Raw genomic sequence first — 24,316 nt, forward strand, 5'->3', positions numbered from 1 at the left:
AACATCATAGGGTTTCATGATTGATTAACATCACATCAACATAATTGAATATTCATTATTACAAGTCAAAATGATGAAGCCACTCCGACAGGAAAAAAAGACAAAGTAAAACATTTAGAGGCAGGGTATGTACATTTCAGTGAGCCCTCTGTATCATCAACTCATACTCATAACGTTTGAGTGCTGACCACTTTTTTTTTAATAGTGTTTCAAGAAAAAAGGATTTTTAAGCAAGCATTCTCTCTCTGACCTGGGATCAGGTCATGTCACTCAACACTTCTCACTTTGACCAAAAATACTGATACAGATGCATGTAAAACATGCAGCCTCTAATACATGTAGAATTATACTCCAGAAAAAAAACTGCTTGTTGTCCCCTGGAGTTCAATATGAAGTCCAATCGCTGGGTGGAAACGAGACAACCAGATCCAGATCAAATCCTGTTTCCTGTGTAGTAATACTACTAGACCTACAAATGAAAATCTTGTCAAACAGCATTTGATATCACAGGAAAAGGACGGGAGGGATGAGTGCGATGAGGAGGTGAATCTGGAGCAGCCGGGGAGGAGGATACACCACAATGCCTCCTCCCCCTCAGTCTCTAGTGCTGGCCCTGGCAAACGCCAATCCCAGCGCCACATCACGCCTCTTCTCTGAGCCACCGCAGTGTCAAGCAACCCGCATGGCAAAAGTCAGCCCTGATCCACCCTTCCCCCGTCTGTTTCCACAGCAACCCTATACAAGTTTGTTTTGGTTCTAGGGCTGGCGAGGGATGGCAGGTTGTTTTGGTTGTGTAGATGTCTTTTATTACATGTTCTGATTGACAGGTGTGACATAGTTGCGTGGGAACATTCCTGTCTGGCCGTGGTACGCCCCTTTCCACCAGTTGGGGTCGGAGTTGTCCAACACTTGGATAAAAGCGCCGCGTCGAAAGCCTAGCTCGCCGTCCTCCTGTGGGTCGAAGTCAAACAGCGCCTGTACATATGTGGAATGTTGCTGAAAGAAGAAAGAGGCAGAAGAGAGGACTATGAAAATCTTAGATACAGCCAAATGTTACCAGAAATTGTCAATTTCTTAGGATTAATAACAACTGCACACATTCTACTATTCAATTCCTTGTATTACCATATTACTAAACCCACACAATGTAAAAGGCAAATGCTCCCAACAGCTTTCGCTAAACCCTGCACATATATGCATTGCACACACGCATGTACACAAACAAACACCTGTGGGACCTGCTCGATGTCTTTGAGGAAGATAGTCTGATTCCTTGAGACGGAGCTGGTGCGGTGGTAATCCACCAGAGAGTTGAGCGAGTTGAATTTGACCACCCACAGGAAATACTTCCCTGCACCATCCCGTAAGACTTTGAAGTGCTGCACGTCATTGCCAAACCTGAGAGAGAGAGAGAGAAAAAGAGAGAGAGAGAGAGAGAGAGAGAGAGAGAGAGAGAGAGAGAGAGAGAGAGAGAGAGAGAGAGAGACGAAAAAAACAGGGAGGGGAAGCATTCAGTATTTAGTGTCATTGCTACATCCAGATGGCAGGGAAGCAAGCAGTCAATCAGATAAGAGATCCCCCTCAGTGCAGTGCAGTTCACTTCCTGTCAACTATTGCATGTCCCTACATTAGAGTGCCCCATCTCCCCAAACCATCTGTGTGGGATTGCATGCATCCTCTACAGTTCCTTTGGCCAAAACATCTGTTGGGGTTCTGATGTTGATGTGGAAATGCTGAAAATACTTGCATTTTAGTGGGATTATATCACTGATTCAACTGCTTCTGGCAGAGGTTGGGGAGGAAGTATTAAGGATATGATAAACAGTGTGAAGAGCCCAGGATATGAGAACATCTGTGCTGTGTAATGCTGCTGTTATGATAGTTGTAATACCCAGATCATGACCTGCAGTTGTGACACAGATAGGCAAAAGCATTTGGGTCCCCAGGGTTAAATGGAGGCCAAATCCCTAATTGTCCTGATAAACTGGAAGGACTCGTATCACAGCAGATGTGGATCAGTTCACTGTTTACAGATACAGTGCCACTTGAAAGTATGTGAACCCCTTGAGCACTTAAGCGTTTTCTGTTGTTTTACCATAATTTTTCATTTTTTTATCACCAATTTTCCATAGATGAAATGTCAGGTTTATGTTTATCATTTGCATGTACTTGTTTAGAGGAAATTGTTTGAGTAGCCGAAAAACTACATGAAACATGGAATTAGTCCATTTCAAAAGTAAGTGAACCCCCAGCTGAATTGATAAAGTCAAGCAGGTAACAGATTCAGTGAAACTTATTTGGGTGATTAATTAGTCAATTGAGCAAACCGATCATCTGAGACATCCTTAGGGAAAGGTTTGGGCAACACAGATTAAAAGAGAGAGGAAACCAACCAAACTACTGTAGTGCCAAGGTGTACCCACACAGATCAACAATGCAGAGAGGAAACGATATATCCGAGAACATCAGGAAGAAGGTACTGACAGCCCATCAGTCTTGGGAAAGCTATAAGACCATCTCCAAAAGATTCCAGCTCCATCCATCCATCCAAGACAAATCATTTAGAAATGGAGGGCATTCAACATGACCGCATCTCTGCCTAGAAGTGGACGCCCATCAAGACCATCACCAAGAAGCACCAGAAGAAGAATAAATCAGGTAAAAGTCAACCCACACATCACCTCTAAAGAGTTTCGGACCTCTCTGGCAGCATCTGGGGTAAATGTACATGGGTCTACAATCAGACGAAGCTTTCCCAAAACTGATGGGCTGTCAGAACCTTCTTCCTTATGTTCTCGGATATCTCGTTTCCTTTCGGCATTGTTGATCTGTGTGGGTACACCTTGGCGCTACAGTAGTTTGGTTGGTTTCCTCTCTCTTTTAATCTGTGTTGCCCAAACCTTACCCTAAGGATGTCTCAGATGATCGGTTTGCTTAATTGACTAATTAAGCACCCAAATAAGTTTCACTGAATCTGTTACCTGCTTGACTTTACCAATTCAGCTGGGGGTTCACTTACTTTTGAAATTGACTAATTCCATGTTTCATGTAGTCTTTTGGCTACTCAAACAATTCCCTCTAAAAAAAGTACACGCAAATGATAAACATAAACCTGACATTCCTTCTATGGAAAATTGGTGATGAAAAAAATTAAAAATCATGGTAAAACAACAGAAAACTCCTAAGTGGTCAAGGGGTTCACATACTTTAAAGTGGCACTGTACATGTAGAATATTGACATGCAGTGTATGTTGTGCTGCTATTCAGTAAACAATTTCTTAATTCTTACTGCTAGTACCTACAAATCACCACTAGGGTACAATGTTGTTAGGCACCATAAGCTTAATTAAAACTGAAAGTATCACTGAAAGTGTAACTGAGTATAGCAGAAATTATATCCTGAGGTGATCATTCATAGGAATGTTAAATAAGAAATAAAGATAAAACACAGCTGATACAGACTCGTTTGTGTAGGAGTGTGCTTGTGTGGTATGTGTGTGATCTGTAATGGCCTTACTTTACGGAAAGGGAAAAGTCCCCGGGTGTACTTTCGCTCTCTCTGATGAGGAAGGCCCCGTCCTGGCGCTGTTTGTTAAGCATCTCCTCGGCCTTTGCCCGCGGGATCTTTCCATAAAACCACCTGACACCAAAGAGAAGCCATTAATCACCGCAACAACATCAAAAGAGCTTTTTTTTCAAAGAGGTTACAAAACAGGACACTGTGTGTACAAGCATGAGTTGAGAAGGAACACACATTGGGTTGATTAATATGGAGCTGGCCTTTGAAATGCCAGTGAGTGGCTTGACTGGTGAATATTTCAACAGCCTGAAAAACAATAACACTAAATGAGATTTGTAAAGTCACTGGAACTCTAATAGGAATTATAATAGGTCGTATGACTGAATGCTTAGTAACAGAATACTCACATACTACAATTTCATAACAGTATTACAAAAATACCCAACTGCTCTACACCAAGTGTAAACCATCCTCTGGTTCTGGATTTAATGCTGCAATTAAGTCAGGGATATGATGAATAAGCTGGTCAAATAAACTGAGGTCACGAGCAGCAGTAGCTGCAGGATCAGTTGCTGTCACACCTCAGCGCTTCAGTGAAGGAGAGGAAACGGTGCAATTGCATTTGTGCAATCCCAGTGTGAGAGAGAGAGAGAAAAGAGAGAAAGAGAGAGAGAGTGAGTGAGAGACAGAGACAGTGAGAGAGCCAGAGAGCCAGAGAGCCTGCGGGGGTATTGATGAAGTAGAGGGGCACTCCGGGGTGCACTGGTGGCCATGTCAGAGTCTGCTGCAGACTCCCCACCCACACTCTCATGTCACTCAAACGTGTGCATAACTGAACAGGATCTGGACCTCGTCCCATAAGGATGCCTTTGTTAGCAGGTTCTGGAATGTCAGCAGAGCAGGATGGTGAGCTGTGGCCTTTTTTTCTGGAGTGGAGGCCCTGGATGACAAACCCCAGGCCAACTGGTCCATCTGTCACGCTAGCCCCCCTTGAGATCCTTCCTAATGCTTTAGCATTCAGTTGACAAACTATCACCCAGAACATTGGAGAGGCTGTGAGGACCTCCTGCTCCATTTCATGATTATTTGCAGTCCTGAGACGAATGGGCGTGACCCTACCAAAGCCACTTCATGAAGACCACAATTTGTCTTCATGTCATCCCTGGCCCACGATTCAAAGGGAGCCAAAACACTTCGCTTTAAAGCCACCGGGCTCTGCTATTAAACACAGCAGATCCAAAAACCCAGCAGGAAAAGTATACGGCACGCACGCACACGCCTGAGATAAAACAAGTTTCCATCTCTGTGACTTTAGAAAGGGGCTATTTTCTAAAGCAGCCTGGGTCTATTTCTATATGTGCTGCAGTTCAGGCGCAGGGGAAGGGTGAGTGGGTCTGCCGGGGGACACCAGGGCGCCTGAGTCAGCAGAATGGGGTTCAGCACGCCGGCCACATGATGAGGGCCTGAAACCCAAATGGGGAGCGGAGGGAGCCAAACCCAAAAACCCTGACCACAAGGCTCCCAGTCTGAGAGCAGGAGAAAGGAAAAAGAGCTTCAGATCCATTGCTTACATGGCGTATCATTTCAGCGAGATACTTTTGGCTGCCTGTCCTATTAAACTAAAACTAGGCAAGTATCCAGCGTTTAGGGATTTATAATAACAAACTGGTGCTACAGTGGTATGGCTCTTCAGTGGGCCAGTACAGCCTGACCAAGTGGAGGTGAAGCTACTTAAAAGGCTTCTAAAGATGGATAACAAGGAACAGTTGTAGCCGTTTTTATTATTGCTGTATTGCTGCATTTTATTATTGCTGTACTTGACAGGACCAAGACTTACGGATGTGGCTTCATTTCGATGTAATTCTTGGGGATGAAGCCTTCTCTTCCGTTCACCTCAGCCTTGTACCAGTTTTGGTCACATTCTTCATTTAAAACCTACAAATGCAGAATACACATCAAGTCAGTCATGATGAGAGTGGTCATCAGCAGTATTAGAGAACAACAATCAGAATCACAGGGAAACATGCAAAAAAACAGGAGGGAGCAGCATAATGACATGTTTATAGCAAAACTCAGTGAGTGCCACAACAAACGTTACATTCTTTTCTGACAGGTCTCCACAGACAACATCACGAGGCAAGAAACTCGTAAAAAAGGGACATATGGTTGGCCTAGATTTAGAGAGGAAGAGCAGACCAAAGCGTCTCCACCAGGAAGGAAGCGTGCAATATCCTTCCTGAGAGCAGAGCTCAGCGGGAGCGGGCGCACATGGGTGTCGTTGCCATGGAGAAGTCACGCTTTCAGGACAACACAGACTGTGCCACCCAGATACGGCATAGCACCACTCTATTTCAGAAACAAAATGATCCATTGATACTTGTAGACTCTGAACATAAGCTTTCGGGCATAGTGGCACACACTTCAAAAGCCTGGATGACATTTCAGGTGAACTTTGTTGAAAAATCCAAAAAGAACAGAGGGAAGAGGAGGAAACGCATGTATGGGGCCAGACACAGATTCATTTATATCCAGATCCATTTGTGTGGATCATGCATTCAAGCTCAGGGCTCTGTAAAGCACCCTTGAGGCAATTTCGATTGATATTGGTGCTTAACAAATGAAATGAAAAAAACGTTCGATGCAGTTCAACTGTTGACTTCAGTGCAACTTTGTCGGCACCAGATGCTCTGTCCAGAGTGCTCATCTGTGCCCTCCCCCAGGCCTCACACACACACACACACACACACACACACACACACACACACACACAGCCTCGGAGAACAGTGACAATCCTTGAAATCCATTTCGGAGTAGTTTCACTCAAGGTATCAAAGCCCGAATCTTTCCATTCCTTATACAGCATAGGAATTGAGTCTTGTTATCAGAGATTCTGTCTATGGGGAAAGAAAGGAGATGACTCCCCCTGTCTCCCAGCACTAGTGGCGTTCAGTAAACAGCCATTAATCTTCCCCTGCTGCCACCCAGCTGTTGAGCCTGCACTACCAGGCCACAAGATGAAGAAGGCTCACACTGTAAACAACCATGGGGGGGCAAAACAATGTGAGTGAAAACAAGAAGCGTCTTCATGACCTACATTTGTATAGAGGACTCAGAATTCCATGCAAATGGCTTCCTAGAAAATAAACTTTGCTAAATGGCATTAGTTTACAAGGAAATGCCTCGGAAACAGTGTTGTCTAAATATATTTTTCGGCCTTTTGTGCACCAGGTTGAGCTGTTAGAAGACCATCAAACACTGAGGAATGGCCATCCAGCTTGCATTGGTTCTCTCCAGCATCAGCCAACTGTATCTCTCAAGGAAGGCGCCATGGTATGGCACATCCTTTAGCGTTAAACTCCATAAGATCTCCAGACATGAATGTCCAGTCTTCACCCATCTATGATCTACAAGCTTCTTTTGTAACCAACTGCACAAAATGGAAGCGACCTTCAGATCTAGATGGGATGAAGCTTGCTCACTTGTGTTGTCTGTGTGACCATTCACAGCACATGGAGCCCACCCTCACACTCCAGATGGTATCCTGCAAGAGTACGGGCAGTGGAGGAAACGGCTTCTGAACCACAATATTGAACTAAAACTCATCCTCTCATTATCTTTCAGAAAGGATGATTTCAGCCCCGGAGGACAAACCCTGATTGTTTTTTGTTCCAACCAAAAGACTTGTGCATTCAGTAGGAGTAGTGTTGAGCCTGTGAGCGTGTATGTACAAGGGCTGTAGTTCAGAGGACCCACTCGACCGAGAAGTGAGAGCGCAATCCCCACGCAAACTCTGCCCCAGTTTCGTCCTCTTTCGAGAAAATCCTTTCAGTTGCAAAGAGGTTTTAGAAGGGATAAGCAAACAAACGAACAAACACCAGAACAAGATGGTGGTGATTAAAGATGTGCGGCTCAGTCTGTTCTGGCAGAGGGAGGACGTGAGGGAGGGGATGGATCGGACTCCAAAAAATCTTCCAACCCAAAGCCACACTGAAGAGACAGAGAGAGCCGGGTTGCCCACGATGCGAGTTTGCTCCAATATTCAGAGTCCCGGGCCAGCAGTCTGCCTCTTAGGAAATCCACTGTTGCTAGGCAGTGAAAAATATGGAAGGAAAACCATTGGTGTATGTGTGTGTATGCATGCAGACAAGAGATAAGGATATATTAGGTCAGTAACTGAGTGTATCGGTCATCACAGATGGGCAGTATTGTTGTAAGTACTACATTTGAAATACATGGTATTACATTATTATTTTATCACTTATGTTTTGGTAAAGAGAGCGGAGATCTTATTTCTATAAAGACATTTTGGGTATCTGTATTTTTGTATGAATGCATATAAATGTAGTTCATGACAGAGTTTATATATTTTTTATCAAAATATTATTTGCATGTGAGATGGCTTTGTTTTGTCCCCCAGTTTTTCATTGACTCAAAATTGTGTCAATTGTACAGCACTCAACATTCATTGATTAAAAATATGCTCCGTAAACAACTTGGCCTTTCAAATATTAGCACTTTAACGCCTTTCAATCATGCAAAATATGGAAAGGGTATCACAGCCTTTGCCAAACAAAAACAACCTTTGCCCCTTGCCATTACTGACACTATTCAAAGTTGACAACTCACTATGCAGCCAAATATAGACCTTACCAACAGCTGGTAACTGCAGTACGTTGAGAAAGCATTCTGACCCCTTCACTTTTTCGACATTTTGTTATGTTGCAGCCTTGTGCTAAAATCGTTTAAACACATTTTTCCCCTCATCAATCTACTCTCGACAATGTGAAAATATGACATTGACGTATGTATTCAGTCTTCTTGGGTATGACAAGCCATTTTTCTCTGCAGATCCTCTCAAGCTCTGTCAGGTTGGATTGGGACCGTTGGTGGACAGCTATTTTCAGGTTTCTCCAGAGATGTTAAATTGGGTTCAAGTCACGGCTCTGGCTGGGCCACTCAAGGACATTCACAGAGTTGTCCCTAAGCCACTCCTGCATTGTGCTAACTGTGTGCTTAGGGTGACTGTTCTGTTAGAAAGGTGAACCTCCTGCCCAGTCTGAGGTCCTAAGCGCTCGGGTCCAAAGTTTCATTAAGGATGCTGCCATCACCATACTTCACCATTGCCTATTGGGCAGGTGACGAGTGTTGCCTGGGTTCCTCTTGACATGGTGGTTAGAATTAAGGCCAAACCGGGTTAGCTTCCGTCAGTTAGCATCCAAATTGACCTCTTGTCGTCCCACGGGTGCTCACTCCTGGCACAATTTATACAAAAAGCCAATTAAGCCCCACATAACATGACAATAGGCGCTAAAAAAATAGTGTTGTCTATGCACATTGGTGGATGTCAAAAACTGCCCGTAATGACAGTCACAAAAACATAATGGAATGTACATAGTGGGCTTACTGTGGTGCAAGTTTATGATCGTGGATAGCTAATAGGGTAACATTTTGCAAGACGAAACTCTTAGTAGCTGAAGTATAAGGCGTTTTGTGCTCCCAATGTGTACTGTTGCCAATCCAGCCAACTGAAAGAAAACCACTTGCCAAAAAAAAAAAAGCACAACCCCGGCATTTGAACTGTTATAGGCAGTTATAGACAGAATTTCTACTCCAAAACACTGGAATGAATGCTTGAGAACTGCTGAAGTGCTACTACATCTATTTATAGCCCACAAGAAGCATGGGTTGCTCCATATAGGCAAAGTCTTTACAGGCAAGGGTCGCCACTCAGTTGTCATCTTAGCAATACCCCCCCGGGCAGGTATTTCAGTATTTTTAATAGAATAGTGTGGGCCAAAAGCCATTGGCTTTTGACAAATCTCGCCAGTCTCCTTTGTAGCTATCCTGAAATAAAAAAAATGTCAACATGCACGCCTCAGAAAGCTTGTGCCCTCACACTTAACTGGTGCATGAGCTTGTCATTTTTAAGCTGGAAACATCCATCAATCTGCATAGACAACACACCATTTTTTAAGTGTCTTAGTTTTTTTAGGTTATGTGCTGCCTAAACAGCTTTTCATAGAAATGGTTCAGAACTAAGCCTCAATGGAAGTACATTTTTAAAGATGTCGATGGTATTTCCTTGGCGGAAGTGGCTAGCATACCATCAGCCATTGAAATGAATGGGGGTGGTACTTCCTCACTCTCTCATATCTATATAATACCTCCATGCGTCATACCAGAAAAGCTTGTTTGTCTCAGTTTGAGTCGAGTGGGCTTTCCTATGTCTTTCACTGAGGAGAGGCTTCTGCCATAAAGCTCAGATGGGTGGAGTGTTGCAGTGATGGTTGTCCTTCTGGAAGTTTCTCCCATCTCGACAGTACCTCTGGAGCTCAGACAGAGTGACCATCACCTCCATAACCAAGGCCCTTCTCCCCGATTTCTCAGTTTGGCCAGGCAGCCAGCTCTAGGAACTTTTTCAAATTATTAAGAATTATGGAGGCCACTTTGCTCTTTGAGACCATCAATGTGTGCCTCAACATAATCCTGTCTCTGAGCTCTGCAAGGTGTAGAAACATCTCAAAGATGATCAAGAAAAATGGGAGGCACCTGAGTTTAATTTTAAGTGTCAATGTGCTCTTTCAGTTTTGCCCTTTTTAAAAAAATCAAAAGGGTCTTAAAACCTCTTTCAGTCTCGTCATTATTGGGTATTGAATACATTTGAACTATTTTAACATAAGGCTGAAACAGAAGGGGTCTGCATACTTTCTGAATACATTCAAAGTCCAGAAATCTCACATGTACTAACCCTGAAACTTTAATTTCATCACATCAGTTTGCGTACCCTTTGAGACATGACCACCATGGAGCACTTCAAACAGGAGGTCACAATCCAGAGGATCCATTTTTGTGTGAACCAGAGGCGTAAAGGTAACATGATGAGAATTCATTTTTAAAATGAACAACCTCTAGAGAATGGCCCATCAGAGATGAACCTGAAAACCTGTTCCGTTTTTAGGACATTCTTTTGGGGTTGCAGTTTAAGGTAGTCTGGGATAGAAGGCCATTTACGGCAACATTATGTGTCCTCAGTATTAGACCATGACAGAAACCAGCATCTATACACCAAAATGTGGAATTGGCATGATTTGTGAAGTCTCATTAAATACTAAAGTAAATGACAATATTGAGTACAAATTACATACAGGTAGGCTTTATTAGAAAGACTGTTCTCATTTTTAAGATGCATTGACAAATATGCAGTAATCAAAAGATTATTAACATTATACTGTAACTAATTGTCACTGTGAACTCAGCATGACCTCAAAGACCCAATTCAGACACAGACATCAGCCGCCAGACAAGTGCTGTCTGTAAACTAGGCCCTGCCCAAGGGCATAGAGCACATGACTACAGCTGTGATAATAGCATGAGAAGTGTCCAAACATATGGCTGCAGATCAGGGGGGTATTCCAAGAACGTGGTTTAATGACAAACCTGTAAATTCACTCAGAATAAGTGGGAAATCTCCCAATAGAAAAGTCCTATTGCTTCCTTCTCCTAGCAACACAAAGCCATAGGGCATTACCACTTACTCTGAGTCAACTGACCCAGGTTTGTGAGCAAACCATTACTTATGGCCGTTTACAACACTGCATGCGCTTTGATCTGTAACGTGTGAGGATGTGTGGTGGTGGCGATGGAGGCGTGGTCAGAATGACATCTATGTGAGGAGTGTTTGAGACTGGTATAGGGATCCATCACAGGTATTTCAAAAGCTGAGATGGACAATATCCCTGTTAATCTGTAGTGCAGGCCTCAGGAAAAAAAGAGAAAAAAATGGCTTTCTGGCCTTGCTTACATCAGACTATCATCACTACTACTTTACCCATTACAAAAACAATATGTAAATGTTTAACAATGCCCTGAGATGATACATTACATTTCACTGGTTTGGTTAAACCAGACTCACCTTAAGAAAGAGAGAGTGAGAGAGTGATAAGAGTGAGGGTGTGATTGAGTGAGTGAGAGAGAATAAGAGAGCTGAAGAGAGAGGAAATGGAGGAGCTAATGGCCGTCCCTCCCTGTGAGCATCTGAGGCGGCCTGCAGAAGGAGAGCTGGCTGATAGAAGTCATTAGGCTCTGTCTAGGAAATGAGGGCCAACCTGACGAGCACACCAGGGAGGGAAAGAGCCAGGGAGGGCAACAACACAGCAGACAGGGAAGAGAAGAGCCAGGGAGGGCAACAACACTGCAGACAGGGAAAAGAAGAGCCAGGGAGGGCAACAACACAGCAGACAGGGAGGGAAGAGCCAGGGAGGGCAATAACACAGCAGAGAGAGAAGAGCCAGGGAGGGCAACAACACAGCAGACAGAGAAGAGCCAGGGAGGGCAACAACACAGCAGACAGGGAGGGAAGAGCCAGGGAGGGCAACAACACAACAGACAGGGAGGGAAGAGCCAGGGAGGGCAATAACACAGCAGAGAGAGAAGAACCAGGGAGGGCAATAACACAGCAGAGAGAGAAGAACCAGGGAGGGCAACAACACAGCAGACAGGGAAAAGAAGGGCCAGGGAGGGCAACAACACAGCAGAGAGAGAAGAGCCAGGGAGGGCAACAACTCAGCAGACAGGGAAGAGCCAGGGAGGGCAATAACACAGCAGACAGAGAAGAGCCAGGGAGGGCAACAACACAGCAGACAGAGAAGAGCCAGGGAGGGCAACAACACAGCAGACAGGGAGGGAAGAGCCAGGGAGGGCAACAACACAGCAGACAGGGAGGGAAGAGCCAGGGAGGGCAATAACACAGCAGAGAGAGAAGAACCAGGGAGGGCAATAACACAGCAGAGAGAGAAGAACCAGGGAGGGCAACAACACAGCAGACAGGGAAAAGAAGGGCCAGGGAGGGCAACAACACAGCAGAGAGAGAAGAGCCAGGGAGGGCAACAACTCAGCAGACAGGGAAGAGCCAGGGAGGGCAACAACACAGCAGAGAGAGAAGAGCCAGGGAGGGTAACAACACAGCAGACTGGGAAGAGCCAGGGAGGGCAACAACACAGGCAGGCAGGGAGGGAAGAGCCAGGGAGGGCAACAACACAGCAGCCAGGGAGGGAAGAGCCAGGGAGGGCAACAACACAGCAGACAGGGAAAAGAAGAGCCAGAGAGGGCAACAACACAGCAGACAGGGAAGAGCCAGGGAGGGCAACAACACAGCATACAGGGAAGAGCCAAGGAGGGCAACAACACAGCAGAGAGAGAAAAGCCAGGGAGGGCAACAACACAGCAGACAGGGAGGGAAGAGCCAGGGAGGGCAACAACACAGCAGAGAGAGAAGAGCCATGGAGGGTAACACAGACAGGCAGACAGGGAAGAGCCAGGGAGAAAGAGGAGTTGAGGACAATCTTAGATTATGCTGGTGGCATACTAATGGGGTCTGGTCCATGGCACAAGTTAAGAGGGAAGACAGACCGCCACAGACAAGTGGAGAGTTTGGGAAGAGGATTAACTTGCCTATTGTCTAGAACTGGACTGAGCCAACTCTTTGAAATGGTGGAAGGTGAATCTTTAACACAATGACTGCTAGACCAAAACTGCAAAAATGTCTACCGCATGAGATGCTCCAATAGTAAAAACAACAAAAAACTATAAATAATTTTTTCCTATAATTTTGACAGCGCACATAAACATATCAGCACATTCTAGCCTTATCATAGACAAACTGTTAATAACTTATTACGTCAACAGATATCTTGTTCGGCTCTATCAATGAACAGCAAGCTCTCATCTAACACACAATAACACAAATACCGGGTTGTGACGCACATTAATGGAGTTTATCACTCCTTCAGTGGCTATATGACCACCAGGAACTAAAAACTAGTAACTGACAAAAATAAAATATAAAAACAGTAAAACCTAGATAATGTTGTTTGAGGTTCAGAGCCTGTTTTACTTTCTGGAAAGGTGGGCAAAATTGACCAATAATAAAGAAATTACTAGAGTTGGTGTCTATCAAACTCCAAGACACTTGAAGCATGGACTTATGTACAAGAATATACAGAGTTCTTCTGCTTCTGACCTGAAAACTAAAAGTAGCCAGACAGAGTTCTAGTTGAGAGCAGCTGTGTAGATCTGCTAATCTAAAGGCTCATTCAGTATTAGGAGGGCAGAGGTGTAGATATCTCCTCTTTATGTCTGTGCACCTCTTCTCCTGACAGACTGTCTCTGTACAGCTGAGAGCTTAACTCACTCGGCTCCTGTAAACTCTCATGCAGTGACAGACTGAGATGATTATGTTAAATTAATCTGTGACTCATGCTACTTTGGAACATTTGCTCCTATTAATTGATATGACTATAATGCAGCTTCATGTAGAGTCATGTTTGGAAGAAGGATGTGATGTGAAATTGATTTGGCAACGAACCTAACAGAGACCTTGACTTTATCAAAGATAAAAAAACCTTTTTAAATGTGTGACAAGATGGATGAAGAGGCAGTGTGTCGAAATAAACAACAAACAAATTGATGATAACTGTTGATAGCCAGCACATAGAAGGGAAATCTGATGAGTCATCACCACATTATTGTGTTTACATTTGGCTCGAATGTGCCTGAGACATATGCGTCGGAAATGACCTAGCCTACTGTGACTGTCAAAAACACTGACTGGTGAATTTCATGTAGGTGACTAGCCATGTTCAGACTCAATGTTCAAACTCATGCAAAGTTGGTGTGCATCATGTACAGCATGTTGCTCATCATGACAGATTTATGTGTTCCATCACACCAAGGGTTCCAAAGGGGCGGAACATTTCCGGTAAATTTCCAGAAACTTTCCATGGGAAGTGCAGCCCGGGAATTTTTGAAATTTAAATTAATTATTTTTGCAAGAGTTAGCTTATAACACAGATCTTAAAAGTAGTTGGGTGACTTTAAAGTTTTTAATGCAAATTAAAAGCTTAACTAAATGCTTTCATTTTACATTTAGAATGGGACTTTTTTTGGGGGGGGGGGGGGGGGGTGGGGGGGTCATAGGGAATATTTATTTTATTTAACATTCATGTTTTTTTCTTCATTTGTTTTTGAATCCATTAAAGTTCTACTCACAAATGGATTAAGTCAAAAATGTAATTTTAAAAATGTGTATTATAAATCTTTGCATGCATGTCTGCTAATGAAAAAACAAAATGGAAAGGTAAATACAGTAAGTATAATTTCCCCCAAAATCTCCAGTTTATTCGTGTTAATTCCCATGGAAAGTTTCCAACTTTGAATATTCCCAGAAATGTGCAATCCTTAACACACCCCTGTTCCACCATGCCGGCTGTCCCATCGTTTCACCTCTGTGACTACCTCCACAGCTGGCTCCGAAGCTGAACAACAATGACCCCCCATGACCTTTTAGACAGAACAGCGAGACGGAATGAAGGGGCAATATACCCACCTTGAAAACGTTGTGTAAAAACAAAAACTTCTCTGGACTAGTCAGAGATGAGAAGATCACCCCGGTGAAGCTACACTCTGATAAGTGAATCGACTAATCCAATGCAATTCAAAGCTACCCTATCCCTCTGTGCACAGATCCAAGAATAGAGCCTTGTCCTCTGACTGTCGCCATCAGGATGTATGTGAATAACACAGAGTGCCTCTGCCTCTGGCTCTTCTTTAAAAGAGTAGCCAGACAAAGTTGACAGATCTGAGAACAGCTTTGTCGAGGTGCTAATAAACAGTCATCTCTATGCTTATTCTTCTCCAGGGTCTATATTTGACAGGCTACGCACATTTGTGGTCATTATAATAACCAGGCAGAGTCTGTCAGTCAGGCAACAGCATTCCATCATGACTATGGCGGATTCCACAATCCTCTCACCGGCTACTCTATACAGCCAGAGATTCTCTCACCTCGTAGGTCACGTCCCCTGGGCTGACACACCCCACAGCTCACAACCTGCTCTCAGGGTATATGTACACCCACTACTACCATCTGTGGCCCACCATCGCACGCGAGGCAGTCCCCTCGCCTAACCACAACGCCCCCCACAGCTGAACAGAGAAGATCCGCATGTAGGTGCAGAAACAGTCCACCCTGAACAGATTGGGCCATCACACTTCACTGCCTGAGCATACTACTGTCATGTGACTTTACAGGTCTGGGGGTTATTCCCACAGCACAGGCATGGCAGCCATAATGGGTTTGCATGAAAAGAGAGGTAGAAACCAACCATTTTAGTTCCAGGCAGGACGTCTTATAGTCTGTTAAGACAGATGAGCAAGCTTAGAAAGGTTAGTGATTAAATGCTACAGTACAGAGGACATTTAAACAGTGCTGGATCATAGGAACGAGTTCAGTGTGACAGATGAGCCAGCCTTACTTCTAAGCCTATCCACAGGGGTTCCCTCTGAACACAGATTTACCTTCTGTTCTCTAGTAACACATGGAAAACTGGGAGGATTCTGGGAGAAGGCGCCAAGCCACTGTTTCAAAGGCTTTTGGGGGTGGAGACAAAAAGCAAACAACTCTGCCCTCGAGGTACGACATGCAATCTAAGCCGATGCCTGGCCAACGGAGAAACTGAACATTATAACAGGCCAAGAAATCAACCATATAATCTGGCCCTTCCAATGAGAGAGAAAGAGTGCTCATTCGTCAACGCAGAATGAGTCAACAAGTCAACACTGTTTAACAGACACGTGTCCTGTCAACTGCCAGTCAGCTGTGATGCACAAAGCTGCCTCCTCAAGCTAGACTTGGTGACTAATGTACTGCTCCCCAAAGCAAGACAACACAGCTTGCCTTAACAACATTGAGCATGAATCACCTGTACCCAAAACACCAGCACTTTAAGTAGCACTGAGCCATAACCAGTCTGTACCTGTGTGCAAACACCGGCACGTTTATTACCTCTGAGCCATACCCAGTCTGCCGTCTGGTTTCAAAGGAAAGGCCGCCGGCAGGGACTAGTAAACACTTGTCCAGCCTCTCCTGCTCAACCTGCGTCCTCGGCACGGGCCGTTAAGCCATCATGGTTGTTTACCCAGAGCCTGTGATCAAGAGGCATCATTGAGCTGTAATGCCGGCTTAAGTGGGGCACTTTTAACAAGCCCGCAGACAGACCTGGCAGGATTACAGCATTAGCGGGAGAGAGAGAGAGAGCCTGCTTTCTCCCTCGACACCACCTCACACACACATGGCAGATGGACCAGCATCTGACACATCGCGTTCATCATCAGAGGGATGAGATCACTGGACAGCGACTGATCCTCCCCCAGCAGGTCCTTGGAGTCATAACACCACCATAGAGCAAACTCCAGGAAGTGGATCACATCTGTGATGAACACATGAATCATACGATAAGAGGCTGCATGACTGTGTGGCTGGAAGAGACAAGTCGAGTAGCAGCGTGTCTTCAGTCAGTGCGGTGGCAGTTCAGGAGCTGTAGTGACAGATGGATCAGCACTGACACTGATCTCAGAGCACGCCCTCAGGGGAGGTGTCACCGAGCACTGAGTGCTTTGCTCCGCAGGATGACGGAGGATGTGGAGAGCGAGCGGGGGATGACTAAGGGCTGCCTCTGATGCGTCACACTCTCATCTTCTTTGTTTGGTACTTAGAGCTGTTAAATGTGTGCGCAGACTATCAACGCAGAGCGATGCACAGTGACGCTCATCTCACGTCAGTACTTCCTTGGGGGGGTTTAAACTCCTTAGGTCCATAGCATCAGTGCTGATGTGGAGAAAACTGACATCGGTTTTGTCTGAAATCTCAAATCCAATCTCGCACCACATTATCACACAAACAAGACAGACACAAGCTTTGAAATTCCAAGGACAACGAAACGTAGAGTAATTTGGAGCAACAACTTTAATCTGAGGAGGAACCTGATGCCTACGTTTAAATATTTCTAACCATCACACGAGGAGATTTGCCCAACATATTTGCCAGTGGTGTTGTGAAGAATAGTAATATGCCACATATTCATAAATACAACCAAACCTTGTGTTTCTGTGTGCAATAAGTAGTGATGAAAGTAAGGACAGTGAGTAAGAATGTTGCCTTTTTGAACTTCAATTTGGATCCAACTGAGGATTCTGTTCAAGACTAGTAAGTATTATTATTTAACTCACAAATATTCTGGTGACTACTTTTGATAGTAGCTGGTGCCATCCGTTTCATTAGCCATCAGCTCTGCAAGTCAAACGACCTACCAAAGATAAAGTCAGACAAGCGTTGCACAGCGATGCACAGCCTCAAATTGTAAAGGTGAGCTACCTTCTCTTTTGAACTTCGCAACTTTTATTGCAACTTTTATTTTATTGTCAACTTTTATTTTATATTCGTTCCGTAATACATTACTACAACAATGTGACTGCATCTTCAATACTTAATCATTTGATCCACTGCATGTTTGGATTTGGACATTTACAGCATTTTCAACCAACTGTAAAAAGGCCTTTATTGGAGGCAGAGAGGGCCACATGACATTACAGACAGTCAAGGCATGTCACACTCCCTCAGAGGACGCTAATGGGCCTCAGAAGGTTAACCTCCCTCCGGTCTAGGTGCCTCTTTGTGGCAGACTCTTAGTTTCTGCTAAGAGTTATTCCCTTGGCAATGAAGGAAAATGGAGAATTGAGAGTTGAGATGAAAAACTAAATTATACACTCATCACATTGTTGTCTGAGGAGCTCTGACAGCTTCCTGCCGTAATCACTCATGGCTTCTGGCCTGGTCTGAGTGAAGTGTGAAAAGGCATCATTAAGTGATTTTTCCCTTCTCTCTCTCCGCCTGTGGCTTCCGTTGGGAGGATTCTATTGTGTTTCCCCTGCAGCCGCAGAGGAGACGGGGCTGAAAGCGCTTCTCCGGAGGAGCGGTGGCGGTGGCGGGAAATGGACACAGAGCTCTGATCAATACCCACCGAGGAGGAAGGAGGGCCGGCGTCGACAGTATTCTGTGATATATGAGGAGTGAAACTGCTGCTTTTCCACTGACAAACAACTTAAAGCGGAAAAAAGGACAAAGTGGGAAAACACTGCATCAAAAGCAATGAAGGGAGGCCAAACATGCCTTTGCCTTGGCACACAAGGGAGAGCCCTAGGTCAATACAGTTAAAGCTGGGAGTGTTTCTTTCTAGAATGATGTTAGAGTTACAGTGGATCCTGCCAAATAAAAATACACCTCTGTCTGATCACACAGTATAGACAAAGAAGTGAATAAATTGGTGTTTTCACAAGGGCAATACAAGCTGCACTGTACAGCAAGAATGAGCACATTTGATACCTATATTGCTTGTCAGAGAATCTTAAATGGAGACTGTACAAGCAATGATAAAAAAACTAAAAAAAATCTCATCTTATGGATTTTGAAGAGTGACAGCAAACAGTAATTTTACTATCCATGGAAGGGCAACATAAATGGCCAGAAGAGCTCATTAGCTGCAGCGTTTATTGGTAGTAAACACCTTTTAGAATCCCAAACCGATTCTATCCTTGTGCAGACTCACGTTCTTAACTGCTGACTGCCACCGAGGCAATCACACTGAGCTGGTATTTGGCACTACGCTTCCCTTCATCTGAGGATCTCTCACTTTGTAGCTCCTGGAAAAAATCCCCGGTGGCCTTGAGAAAGTGGGACAAGCGAAGAGGCGCTCCCCTACGCATCTCATCCCCCTCACCACCCGAGGAAAAAACAAGAGAACTAGAAAATAAGGGTTATATTCCAGAATCCCTTCAAAGAGCGGGTCCCTGAGCTCGCTGTTAATAAAATTGAGGCTTCAGACCTCAAGAGAGGCTCAAATGAAGCGGGCTGCCGAGAAGAAACCCCTTCAAAGCCGCAATCAGGAGCAGAACACAAGCCTTCCCCCCTCCAGTCAGAAGTCCTGATACAGTAATTAGAGAATTTCTTTTCCATCTCCATCTCAGTGTGGGTAGCCAAAGGGGACGACTGTTTCATTAAAGTGGTACAGGGCTCTAGAGAATTATACATCTTTTTGCCCTGCACTTCAGCCTTGCATGCTTAAGGAGACACGCTTGAATTATCAGCCATCTTCCAATATGCTATTTTTGAAAACATTCTAAAAGGTTTTTTAAAAGCTAGAACCGTATCACATTTTTCACGGCCTAGAAAAACCCCACCATGTTTTACAGCATTCTCCCATGTCAGCAAACTTGTCAGCAGGTTTCCCAAGCCACATACAACTGCGTCTCCTCCCTCTCCTTAAACCCAGAATGCATTTTTCGCGAGGAACAGGCCGTGTTGAAAACTAAAAACAACAGCTAACCCCCCCGCGACCCTCAGTCACCTCCTCCTTGACCTCCCCACCCTTGTTTCTCCTCGCTGAGGCAGCACTACTTCCAGTCACAGACCAAGGTCCTGAGCAGGTTTTCCTCCTTTTTCATCGTAGGGGTGGGTATGGAGGTAAGAGGGTCGCTCTCTCCCCTCCCAAGCTGCTGGTTTGAGTTTGCAGCTCTCTACCCGCTGAGATGGAGGGAAAATAAACACTGTCACCTCTCCAGAGCCCCCCACTTCCTGCCTCTCTCCCTCTCTCACACAGCTTATAGGGGTGCGTGTAAACACTCAAGCTGGAGCTCAAGTCTGCAATACCTATCTCCATATTTGCGGCCATCATACCATATGGTAAAGGAAAGTAATTAAGTGCTATAAGGATTAACAGATAGCGCCATCAGGATAAGCCTCTCAAAGCAAGAAAACGAATAATCTCCACGAAGCTATGCAGCTAAAAATGACTTATTTGATGCAGATTGTCTTTCTGGACCACAATGCTGGTGCCATCAACCAAGGTACTCCACTACTCCATCCACCATGAGGCCTCTCTGCAATGGGCCCCTGTAAGATGGATCCATTGTTCTGGTCACAAGAAAGAATCTCTGCTCTGCTTACTGCCATTTAGCCTGTGGCTAGGCTCCAGTTTCAGATCCTTCCCTTTCTGCTCCTTTCAGTCTAAAATTAGAGCCCTGCTGATGTTCAGGCACTGCTGTTCTCCAAGAAAAATTACGTGCCTCTGGGATTAGTAGCCTCCTTAAGTGGAAGGACTGAACAAATTAATTCTGTTTCTGCTTCCCAAATTTGTCTGGTAAAACTTTGAGGCTCTGTAAATGGCGGAAAGTGCTTTTATCCAAAATGCTTAGTTATCATGGAAGACCACAGCAGAATGCTGACAGAGAAGTCATGAGCACATTTTTTTCTCCCCTTCTCAAAAATTAGCATGAAAAAGCCATCTTCAGCTGCAACATATTAATACCACAGATCTCTTCTTGGAGAGGTATGCCACTGCATGAGCAAATCACAACCCACATAGACTCTCTGACCCAAATTACAGAAAAGGAGAGGAAATGGATTCTGAACGCTGCCTGTGCTGAATTCTGATAATGCTGGAGAGCTTTCCACGTGCTGCCAAACAACAAAGACTGGATGGAAAAGATCTATAGTGGATGAGGCCAAGACAAGCCTCAGCTGGAGCTGGGAGACAAAGCTGAACACGCAAACCTCTTGCTGTCCAACAAGGATTTCTGTGTTTTTACCTCACTCTCACTGGAGCGGAGTGAGAACAGGACATTCAAGTCGGCTGACAAATTTTCAAAACTGGAACTGTTTGCACAGACTGCAGAGCTCCGAGAGCATGTGGTTAGTGAGGAACAGGCTCAAGTTGAGGGGGCTGGGGGCTGAAGAAAAACAGCCTCTTCCACAGTTTCGAAATTCAATTACACAGCTGGAGAATTGGATGGCAGGCGTTCCTGAATCCCCTCCAGACCCCCTCTCTCCGAAACCTCGGGAAGCCGAGCCTCATGGGAGTTGAAAGAGAAGGAGGGGTGGGGGGTGGGGGCTTGGTTTAGGGGCTGGAGCAGTGAGAGTAGGAATTGGAGAGTGCTTGTGCAACCCAGTCTCTTTTCCTCCCTTTTATCTCTTCCTCTCGTTCCCCACCATCCAAGTGTAGCTCAGCACAGTGCCGCGGGCTCAGGAGCATTACTGTCAATCTGTTGCCTCAGACTCTCTGATTAAAATGTATGCGCCCGCTCCACGCAGGCACAGGCCTGTGGGACGGAGCAACTTGGCATGCTTCAGCTCCACCTACTTCACCACAGTACCGCGGGTCAACATCAGTGGCTTTCGCAAGCATTAGGGCTAGCTTGTCAATGAAAAAAATAAGGGATTTGTGTGAAGCCTTATACAAACTATGGAAGGCAAGGTTAGATCCACTGAGAGTAGACTGAATGGCATTTGTCTGCAAACCTTCTCACACAGGTTTAAGTGTACCCATGCATCCGGAAGATATGACTCCTTTAAGAGCATCAAAGGATTAAGAACTGACGCAAATTGAAAAAAATGTATACACTGAGGATACTACCATTATCAACCACTGTGCTGTTCCATGAGAGACAGTGAAATGAGGCTGATTCCTATGAGGGCAGGCTGCTATATTCAGTTAGGCAGCCGGGCCAAAGGCAGGGGCCAAGGTAGTCCAAACGTGAGGGCAAGAGATTGAAGCCCAAGGGCCTCAAAATGATACTTTTAAAACGACACAGTGCCAGAATAAAGTCTATTCGATGGTGATATGCCATAGTGAGAATCATCTCAATGCAAACGTAGGGTTTTACTGTGGTGAGCTGTGGCTTCAGGCAGTGAGTGCCACCCTGATCACTCAGCTGAAGCGTGGCACTTGGCAAAGTCTACCCTGGAGGAAAGGATGAGATGAGTCATTAAACGACAAGGGCTGGTGAGATGGAAGACATCCTGTTCGGAGAGCATTTAATGTCTCAACCACAAGAATGCTTTTAAAAAATAAAAAATGTGATGCTCCTGAAAACGGAAATGGTTTCATTCTGATGTGAATGCTTGTCTTTCCAGCAGAATATTACTGACTTGACCTTTGTGTTTGAATTGAAATGAAAAGAAAAAAAAAATATTAAAGTGTTGAGGAAGATAGGGGGTGTTCACAATGACAGCACACACACAGTGTCCATATCCAAAAACAGACCTTCAAGTTAGGCTACCTAAATAAGAACAGATATAACAGGGATCCCTTAGACAGCTGCTGGGGTTTGCTCCTTCTATTTAGCTTATTTCTGAACTCTCGGACCTCTCCGCAGTCACTAGCATGATGTCTTAGTATGGGACATGTGAATTGATCACAAGACATGATTTGATAGGCCTGAAGCTTTCAAAAAAGGTCTGTCAGTAAGCTGCTCGTAAGTCAAGTACAGCTCTCTCTCTCTGGTAAAACTTTGATGGTCAAAGGGCCGAGGGAGTAAATATCTATACACATTGTGAGCAGTGTATGAGTAAAAGGGCGACAGGATATCAACATCGCTGATCTGAACTGTTTTTAAACCACGCAGGCTACTTCAAGATCAACAACTTAATGCATTTGCTTATGGCATCCTAGTACTAGCAGGCTACCTCTTTCCTAGCCTACCACAGACAGTCACTACTGCTGCTGCACATTAAGGAAGACTGCCAGCAACTTGAACCACTAACCCAGAAATAAAGATGACAAACACTAGAACAAATATTCAGAGCAGTTGTTCCCAGCCGAGTGCAGCACATTCCTTGGTTAATACATTCTGTAACCTATTTTCGGTTCATGACTGCACACTACAAAAGGCAACGTTTCCAAGATACCAAATATACAAGCATAACCAGCACGATTACCTTCAGTATGTCTCCGCGCTTGAAACTTAGTTCATCGTCTGCAGTGGCTTTAAAATCGTACTTCGCTACGGCTTCCATTGTGCAGTGCTGTTGATAACCTGTTGTTGTGTCCGGGAGGGTACACAAACCAGTTGCTGTTCTCCGTATTCCTCCTCGATTTATTCCTTATGGGTGGACGAACTGGGACAGACAGACTAGCAAGAAAATTACCAAGTTGGTTTACTGCTTCGCAGTCTGTACCCGTTGTTAAGAGGAGGCGTTTAGCAGAAGGTACGAACTGCAAAACATAAAAATGCGTGTAAGTCCGATGATATAACAAGTTTGTGAAGGGAAAACCCAACACTGCCAATGCTAAATTGTGTTTGATGGCACCACACCCAGAGACAATAGCTACATTGAGAGACACCCGCATGTAGGGGAGGAAGGAATTAGCGAGCTGACATGTCACACAGCCAACTACAGCTCACCCATATCCGACAACAGCCAATCAGAGATGTGGAAGCAATCTCGTCAAAAAGGTGAATTTTAAACGTATGGGATTTTAACATGACTCATATGGACTGACAGTGTAGGACTAGAACAGCCGGCCTAAAAGCTTGAATTTACACGATACATTATAATGATGTACTCACAGCCTCGAACGTTATTATCCAAACCGGAGACTTCACATGCAAGCTTTTGTGTTTATGAAATTATTGACAATCATGACAACCTCACAAGTTTAGAATTGCGATCTGAGGTAAAACCCCCTTACGACTTAATTCATTTTTGACGCGGGAATGTGTGGAATTTCATGGAATGACTGCATAGCCTAAGTTATTCGAGTTATGAGTATGGTTGGGTTTAGCTTTACATGGCAATGATAAGATGGAAGGGTAAACAATGCAACATTAACAGAAGGATAGGTTGCCTGCTTGAACAGTTCTAGAATAATATTCCGCTGTGTGCATTATGATCTAGGTCGTAGTTTATTAGCAAAATGCAGTAGACCCTTTAGTTTATCGCTGTAACAATATCACACAATTTATGTGTCCACGTTCTATTAGTGTTTAAACACTGTTTCGGAGGAGTATACATGGAGACAGTGAGGAAATACCACTTCCATCAATTTCAATGGGAGAGAACTTTGGAACTCTATAGAGAAATTGAAAACCTACGCCCCTAGTGGTTTCGTGCCTATCGGAAAGCAG

At 44.6% G+C, this 24,316-nt stretch overlaps 1 protein-coding gene across 3 annotated transcripts; it reads right to left on the reverse strand.

Annotated features, from left to right (window-relative positions):
• Positions 1 to 807: 807 nt before the first annotated feature.
• LOC308361759 (growth factor receptor-bound protein 2-like) lies at positions 808 to 23,213 on the reverse strand (the record flags this gene model as incomplete). 3 transcript variants are annotated; one of them, XM_080834197.1, is made up of 5 exons in its annotated part: positions 23,127 to 23,213; positions 5,358 to 5,455; positions 3,518 to 3,640; positions 1,239 to 1,398; positions 808 to 996 (listed from the first exon to the last, which is right to left on the reverse strand). In XM_080834197.1, exons 1-5 carry the CDS (start codon positions 23,202 to 23,204, stop codon positions 808 to 810), a joined length of 648 nt encoding a protein of 215 aa, XP_080690323.1. In that variant the 5' UTR covers positions 23,205 to 23,213. The 3 variants fall into 3 exon arrangements, with proteins under 3 accessions (XP_080690323.1, XP_080690322.1, XP_080690324.1); XM_080834196.1 differs by having other exon boundaries at positions 1,230 to 1,398; XM_080834198.1 differs by lacking the exon at positions 3,518 to 3,640 and having other exon boundaries at positions 1,230 to 1,398.
• Positions 23,214 to 24,316: the final 1,103 nt, after the last annotated feature.

The sequence above is a fragment of the Sprattus sprattus genome, assembly GCF_963457725.1.
Source record: "Sprattus sprattus genome assembly, chromosome: 1".
NCBI lineage: Eukaryota > Metazoa > Chordata > Actinopteri > Clupeiformes > Clupeidae > Sprattus > Sprattus sprattus.